At 45.6% G+C, this 8,525-nt stretch overlaps 1 protein-coding gene across 3 annotated transcripts in view; it reads left to right on the top strand.

Annotated features, from left to right (window-relative positions):
• Positions 1 to 5,671, top strand: part of LOC112247788 (B-cell lymphoma 6 protein-like) — a 73,787-nt gene extending 68,116 nt beyond the window's left edge. For 2 of the 3 annotated variants that reach the window (XM_042322621.1, XM_042322623.1), the window contains 6 exons: positions 171 to 1,142; positions 1,541 to 1,725; positions 4,181 to 4,348; positions 4,473 to 4,603; positions 4,786 to 4,923; positions 5,509 to 5,671. In XM_042322621.1, coding sequence (XP_042178555.1) covers positions 171 to 1,142; positions 1,541 to 1,725; positions 4,181 to 4,348; positions 4,473 to 4,603; positions 4,786 to 4,923; positions 5,509 to 5,652 — 1,738 coding nt within the window. In that variant the 3' untranslated portion in view covers positions 5,653 to 5,671. The remainder of the gene's footprint in view (positions 1 to 170; positions 1,143 to 1,540; positions 1,726 to 4,180; positions 4,349 to 4,472; positions 4,604 to 4,785; positions 4,924 to 5,508) is intronic. The other variant, XM_042322622.1, reaches the window with a different exon arrangement.
• Positions 5,672 to 8,525: the final 2,854 nt, after the last annotated feature.

Raw genomic sequence — 8,525 nt, 5'->3', positions numbered from 1 at the left:
ACTCGATTAAGAGACATTTCTATTTGCAAATGAGAACCTGTCAAGAGACGTGCACAGCAGAGAAATACATTGGTGCAGTTTGTTGTGGACAGGAATGTAGCATATGTTTCTGGTATCCATCTGCCTTGTTCAGGTTCTGTCGTCTCACTCTTCTCCCTCTTTCTCCTCAGTGACCCTGGCCAGGTCAACAAGCTGCCCAGAGATGAGTTCTTGGTCAGCCCCTTACTGTTACCTCAGGGCGTCCATGCATACCGGCCCCACGATGTGGTCGACAACCTGCCCGGCCGGGTCGGCCCCTTCAGAGATGGGAGGCCCTACGCCTCCAGCATGTTCAACGGGGTCAATTCCCCCAGCAACTACCACCTCTACGGTCAGTTCCCCGTCCAGGGGTTCCCTTTCCCTCTCTGCAAGCTGACAGACGCCAAAAATAACTTCGCTGACTTCTCTAAAGGCGGGATCCACCACAAGCACTGTTCCCCCCCGGACACGGGCAGCGCCATGAGGGTTGATTACAGCCGAGCGGTGAGCGGGGGCTCGGCCAGCATCCACCATACAGCCAGCTACGTCTCCTCCAGGGAGGAGGAGATGAGGAAGGAGAGCCATGAGGGAGGGGTGGGAGGCTCCAGGAAGAGAGGGTTCGCCGCGGCGGCCCACGAGCAGCAGAAGGTGGTTCTGGGTAAGGAGCACGGTCCTCAGACAACAGAGGAAGACACGAGCCAGCAGCACTACCCTCTGGGGATCTCCTCAGCTGGACGGAAGGGCCTGATGAGTAGCCCTCAGAGCCCGCTCAAATCGGACTGCCAGCCTAACTCCCCCACCGAGTCCAGCAGCAGTAAGAACGCAGGTCTCTCCCTCTCCCAGGCCGGCCGGGGTGGTGCCCTGCCCCTACAGGGCAGCCAGGATCCCAAGGCACGCAACTGGAAGAAATACAAGTTCATAGTTCTGAACCAGAGAGCCACCAAGGAGGAGGATACTGGGCCGCAGGAGGTGGTGGTCCCCTCCCCCCAGCGCCTGGGTGTGCCCCCCTACCCCCAGCCCTCTGACTCAGAGCACCTGGACACGCAGGCCAACGCCAACATCAGCGAGCACGGAGAGGATCTGCTTGTTCCACAGGCCTCCCGACTCAACAACATCATCAACAGGTAAAGTCTACAGTCATACTGGACGAATCAAACACTAAACTACAACTCTAGCATAAACGCTTGATTGTTCCCATGTTGATGTGGAGGGGCGGGGGTGAGGGGGGGGGGGGTGTAGTGCGGGGGGGTGTAGTGAGATGCTTTTGTTGAAAAGTGTTAGTGATGCATTTAAAGAAATATATAATAAAATTGCCATCAAAAGTATTGCTCAATGAAACTCTCTGCCATCCAGTCCATTTCAAACATTTCTAAAGCTTTTTCTACCATCACGGCAGGACCCTAGACGACTGCCTTCCGACTGTCGCCTCTGTAGCCTCTTTCTCTCTCTGCCCCCTTGTCTTGCGGCTGTATTGTTGTGTGCGGAGGAATGATGTCTGACACACAACCGTTTGTATCTCCAGAGCTCTGGAGGGATCACAGAGGAGCTCTAACAACCACTCCTCTGTCTACATCAGCCACTTAAAGTGCACCTCCTGTGGTGCCCCGCCCCCGCAGCACTCTGAAGTGTGTCCCAACACCCTGGCTTCCTGTTTAGCGGAGGACATGATGTCAGAGTTACACTCTGAGTACTCCGACTCCAGCTGTGGTGAGTATGTAATGGATGTGAAACGGCTAGCTTAGTTAGCGGTGGTTCACGCTGCTTTTTAAAACGCCGAAATGAGGCGCAAATGGTGCCCTATTCCCTATCTAGTGCACTACTTTTCAGCAGAGCCCTATATCGGGGAAACTAGTGCACTACTTTTCAGCAGAGCCCTATATCGGGGAAACTAGTGCACTACATTTCAGCAGAGCCCTATATAGGGAAACTAGTGCACTACTTTTCAGCAGAGCCCTATATCGGGGAAACTAGTGCACTACTTTTCAGCAGAGCCCTATATCGGGGAAACTAGTGCACTACTTTTCAGCAGAGCCCTATATCGGGAAACTAGTGCACTACATTTCAGCAGAGCCCTATATAGGGAAACTAGTGCACTACTTTTCAGCAGAGCCCTATATCGGGAAACTAGTGCACTACATTTCAGCAGAGCCCTATATCGGGGAAACTAGCGCACTACATTTCAGCAGAGCCCTATATCGGGGAAACTAGTGCACTACTTTTCAGCAGAGCCCTATATCGGGGAAACTAGTGCACTACTTTTCAGCAGAGCCCTATATCGGGGAAACTAGTGCACTACTTTTCAGCAGAGCCCTATATCGGGGAAACTAGTGCACTACATTTCAGCAGAGCCCTATATAGGGAAACTAGTGCACTACTTTTCAGCAGAGCCCTATATCGGGAAACTAGTGCACTACATTTCAGCAGAGCCCTATATCGGGGAAACTAGCGCACTACATTTCAGCAGAGCCCTATATAGGGAAACTAGTGCACTACTTTTCAGCAGAGCCCTATATCGGGGAAACTAGTGCACTACTTTTCAGCAGAGCCCTATATCGGGAAACTAGTGCACTACTTTTCAGCAGAGCCCTATATCGGGAAACTAGTGCACTACTTTTCAGCAGAGCCCTATATCGGGAAACTAGTGCACTACTTTTCAGCAGAGCCCTATATCGGGAAACTAGTGCACTACTTTTCAGCAGAGCCCTATATCGGGAAACTAGTGCACTACTTTTCAGCAGAGCCCTATATCGGGGAAACTAGTGCACTACTTTTCAGCAGAGCCCTATATCGGGAAACTAGTGCACTACTTTTCAGCAGAGCCCTATATCGGGAAACTAGTGCACTACTTTTCAGCAGAGCCCTATATCGGGAAACTAGTGCACTACTTTTCAGCAGAGCCCTATATCGGGAAACTAGTGCACTACTTTTCAGCAGAGCCCTATATCGGGGAAACTAGTGCACCACTTTTCAGCAGAGCCCTATATCGGGGAAACTAGTGCACCACTTTTCAGCAGAGCCCTATATCGGGGAAACTAGTGCACTACTTTTCAGCAGAGCCCTATATCGGGAAACTAGTGCACTACTTTTCAGCAGAGCCCTATATAGGGAAACTAGCGCACTACTTTTCAGCAGAGCCCTATATAGGGAAACTAGCGCACTACTTTTCAGCAGAGCCCTATATAGGGAAACTAGTGCACTACTTTTCAGCAGAGCCCTATATAGGGAAACTAGCGCACTACTTTTCAGCAGAGCCCTATATAGGGAAACTAGCGCACTACTTTTCAGCAGAGCCCTATATAGGGAAACTAGCGCACTACTTTTCAGCAGAGCCCTATATAGGGAAACTAGCGCACTACTTTTCAGCAGAGCCCTATATAGGGAAACTAGTGCACTACTTTTCAGCAGAGCCCTATATCGGGAAACTAGTGCACTACTTTTCAGCAGAGCCCTATATCGGGGAAACTAGCGCACTACTTTTCAGCAGAGCCCTATATCGGGAAACTAGCGCACTCCTTTCAGCAGAGCCCTATATCGGGAAACTAGTGCACTACTTTTCAGCAGAGCCCTATATCGGGAAACTAGTGCACTACTTTTCAGCAGAGCCCTATATCGGGAAACTAGTGCACTACTTTTCAGCAGAGCCCTATATCGGGGAAACTAGTGCACTACTTTTCAGCAGAGCCCTATATCGGGGAAACTAGTGCACTACCGATGCGTTGTCTTAGTGTGACCCTGGTTCTCACAGCAGAAAAATAATCCCGCAGCAACAGGACATATGAATTATTTACGTGGATTATAATTAAATGGACAGGTCTGGAGGGGTTAACAAATGTTTTCATTAGGTCAAGTCTGACATTTAAAAAATAGAAAAAGTAGAAATGCCAAACATTAGAAACCTTTTTAAACCTTTAAACACGACAATTTGTATTTTCTTTCTGCACAGGGAAAAATACTACGAGTCGTAACAGTGATCAAATTAAGATACCAGATCTGAATGTAAGGAATAGGATCGCCGTTTGTGGAGGCAGACATGAACCCCTCCCGGACAGCGGCAAGCTTAGCTGCCTGTTGCTTTTATACATAACACTTTCTTGATCACGATTTGAAGCGCCACTAAATCTTGACGTATTCATTAGTTTGACCTAACGCTTCTCCTTTACAGAAAATGGTACGTTCTTTTGTAACGAATGCGACTCCAAGTTTGCTGACGACGGAGCCCTGAAACTCCACATGCTGCAGACCCACAGTGATAAGCCATACAAGTGCGACCGCTGTCAAGCTGTTTTCCGCTACAAAGGAAACCTCGCCAGCCACAAGACAGTCCACACCGGTACATCCGAAGCAATAATAAAACACACGTTAACTGCTCTGCCCACTAAATTCGGTAACTGGCTAACCAGTTTGTTCTGTGGGTTTTTTTGTTTGTTTGTTTGTTGTATGTTGTTGCGTTGCAGGAGAGAAGCCGTATCGCTGCAACATCTGTGGTGCTCAGTTCAACAGACCAGCTAACCTCAAGACCCACACTCGTATCCACTCAGGAGAAAAGCCATACAGATGTGAGACATGTGGAGCTCGATTTGTGCAGGTGAGCCGAGTCCCCCCTCTCTTTTCAACGGAGGGCTAGTCTTGGGGGGGTAATACCATCGCTATGCTCTATGCTGCACATCACCCATTTCTGTCCCCCCACCATTTCTTCCATCATCATAGTCTTCGTAAAATACAACTCACCACCACACCGACCCAGTTGTCTCATAATGTTGTTGTCAGGTTGCCCATCTCCGTGCCCATGTGCTGATCCACACCGGGGAGAAGCCATACCCGTGTGAGATCTGTGGAACGCGCTTCCGTCACCTACAGACGCTGAAGAGTCACCTGCGCATACACACAGGAGAAAAGCCCTATCATGTAAGTAGAATGACACCATTATATACACCCTCTGTAAGTAGAATGACACCATTATATACACCCTCTGTAAGTAGAATGACACCATTATATATACACCCTACGTTAGTAGAATGACACCATTATATATACACCCTACGTTAGTAGAATGACACCATTATATACACCCTCTGTAAGTAGAATGACACCATTATATATACACCCTCTGTAAGTAGAATGACACCATTATATACACCCTCTGTAAGTAGAATGACACCATTATATATACACCCTACGTAAGTAGAATGACACCATTATATATACACCCTATGTAAGTAGAATGACACCATTATATATACACCCTACGTAAGTAGAATGACACCATTATATATATATACACCCTACAGAAGTAGAATGACACCATTATATATATATACACCCTACAGAAGTAGAATGACACCATTATATATATATACACCCTACAGAAGTAGACCAACTACACAATCTAACATGATCTATCAGTCAGTGTCATTGATGTACACACTGAAATGTAGGTGTTAAACCATGTAGATTGGAGACATAAAACTCACCTTGCTTTTCTTTTTTCAGTGTGAGAAATGCAACTTGCACTTTCGCCACAAGAGTCAGCTTCGATTGCACCTCAGACAGAAACACGGAGCGATTACCAACACCAAGATCCAGTACCGCACGTCCACCACAGAGCTGCCAACAGACCCGTCCAAGGCGTGCTGAACTGTCGGGGGGGGCAGGGCGGACGACGACGACGCCAATCCTGACCATGGCATTGAAAACCCCAACGTATACAAATCATCCCAAAATTGTAGTGCCACACTGTGTTGATTTAGAGGGTGGTTCATGAATACGGCCAGCGTACGCCGTTCCAAACGGGTTTCCTCTAAACATGTGAACGTAGAACCTCTCAGTTGTTTCTTTATATTAGTATGTCTCTTTTAATTTAGTTAAAATGTTTAAGCTTTAGAGGAATATAAAAAAAGGTTTATTTTGTTGGAGGAAAAAGCACGGAATGTAAAACATAAATCCCATTGAAGGATACGGTATTTTATAGCAAATAACTTTTCTGAAAGTATTGACATTTCGATTTGAAGGGGGGGGGGTTAACAGTATATTTTAAAGATAAATTGTATTTATCCTGGCTGTATAAGATATTGAATTGTCTATAGATTTTATATATTGATGTACATGTTATACCATGTAGACCTGCCCCCTTTCATGTGAAAGGAAAAAAAAAAAAAAGTTTTTTTTTGGGACTCTTAATAATGACTACTGCTCTCGTAGGAAGACAAGATGATGCATGATGAGGTATACCTACGCTACTACCGTTGCCAATAGTTACCAATCCATGAAGCGGGCAACTGCAGTCATAAATATTGTGACCTACTGTGTAATTAACTAACTATATCCACTGGGTTGCTCTCTGCTGGCAGAACCAATCTAGTATTTAAAATGTTTTTAAAAAATATATGCATTTCAAGGTACTGCTTTGGGTATGAACCAAGAAGATATTTTTGCTTCAAAATGTATTTGTATGGATGTGTTAGTTTATTGTTTAAGTAAACGTCTCCAGTTGTCATTGTACTAGAAGCTACAGTAAAACAGGTGTATCAGATGTTGTTTGTACATACACTGTGTACTGAAGGTGCCTTCTCTATGGTGACTGAATTCATTTCCATTCAGCCCAGTTCTGTTTATATAAAAAGGTACAACTCAAGGACAGCACTAGTAGTCCTAGTTTTTATTTCGGGGTGTGCGTGTGTCATTTAAAAAAAAAAAAGAAGCTTCTCACCAACCTTACAACATGCAAATGAATCATTAATCGAGCTGTAAATCTTCAGGACTTTTTTTTTGTGTTTAAAAAAATAATAAAATAAAATAAAAAATGCATTCAACTTATTGAACAATTTATAGATGTATGAATGTAAAATAAAGGTTTTGTATTTGTATGTATTAAGTCAAGTGTGAATTCTATTTATTTAACAGAAGACTGGCATCTATCTCTACTCCAGTAACTAAGGACTTGTTTACGTGATGTTTGACTGTGTACAGTTGAGTCATCTTGTCACAAGAGGACCCCGATTGGGGGGGGGGGAGGAGTCCCAGACTTTATCGTGTGTTATACAACGGGTGGGTGTAATCCTGATTGCTGATTGGTTAAAACCGCATTCCAGCCAATGACTTTGTTTTCCTCCATGATCCTACTCATGTGCATGTACTGTATGTGTTTTCTCAGGTTTGTGTGCTTGTTTTAAAAAGACTATTCTTCAAGAGTTGTCTAATGTGGGAGAGAATTCTTCTTTTACAAGAAGCAGATCACAAGGCATCTGGTCAGTCCCCAAATACATTACTTAGGGGGTTTTCACATACACTACATGAACAAAAGTATGTGGACACCTGCTTGTCCAACATCTCATTCCAAAATCAGGGGCATTAATATGGAGTTGGTCCCCCTCTTTGCTATAACAGCCTCCACTCTTCTGGGAAGGCTTTCCACTATATGTTGGAACATTGCTGCTATAACAGCCTCCACTCTTCTGGGAAGGCTTTCCACTAGATGTTGGAACATTGCTGCTATAACAGCCTCCACTCTTCTGGGAAGGCTTTCCACTAGATGTTGGAACATTGCTATAACAGCCTCCACTCTTCTGGGAATACTTTCCACTAGATGTTGGAACATTGCTGAAAAACAGCCTCCATTCTTCTGGGAAGGCTTTCCACTAGATGTTGGAACATTGCTGAAAAACAGCCTCCATTCTTCTGGGAAGGCTTTCCACTAGATGTTGGAACATTGCTGAAAAACAGCCTCCATTCTTCTGGGAAGACTTCCACTAGATGTTGGAACATTGCTGCTATAACAGCCTCCATTCTTCTGGGAAGACTTCCACTAGACGTTGGAACATTGCTGCTATAACAGCCTCCACTCTTCTGGGAAGGCTTTCCACTAGATGTTGGAACATCGCTACTATAACAGCCTCCACTCTTCTGGGAAGGCTTTCCACTAGATGTTGGAACACTGCTATAACAGCCTCCATTCTTCTGTGAAGACTTCCACTAGGCATTGGAACATTGCTGCTATAACAGCCTCCACTCTTCTGGGAAGGCATTCCACTGGATGTAGGAACATTGCTGCTATAACAGCCTCCACTCTTCTGGGAAGGCTTTCCACTAGATGTTGGAACATTGCTGCGGAGACTTGGTTCCATTCAGGTAAAAGAGAATTAGTTAGGTCGGCACTGATGTTGGGCGATTAGGCCTGGCTCATGGTCGGTGTTCCAATTCATCCCAAAGGTGTTCGATGGGGTTGAGGTCAGGGTTCTGAGTAGGCCAGTAAAGTTCTTCCACATCAATCTTGACAAACCATTTATGTACAGACCTCGCTTTGTGCACAGGGGCATTGTCATGCTGAAACAGGAAAGGGCCTTCCCCCAAACTGTTGCCACAAAGTTGGTAGTACAGAATTGTCTAGAATGCAATTGTATGCTGTAGTGTTAAGATTTCCCTTCACTGGAACTAAGGGGCCTGACCCAAACCGTGAAAAACAGCCCCAGACCATTATTCCTTCTCCACCAAACATTACAGTTGGCACTATG

This window comes from Oncorhynchus tshawytscha, linkage group LG05, assembly GCF_018296145.1.
Source record: "Oncorhynchus tshawytscha isolate Ot180627B linkage group LG05, Otsh_v2.0, whole genome shotgun sequence".
Classification (NCBI taxonomy): Eukaryota; Metazoa; Chordata; class Actinopteri; order Salmoniformes; family Salmonidae; genus Oncorhynchus; species Oncorhynchus tshawytscha.
The sequence above is the reverse complement of the archived record's forward strand: the minus strand, read 5'-3'. Positions and strand labels throughout refer to the sequence as shown.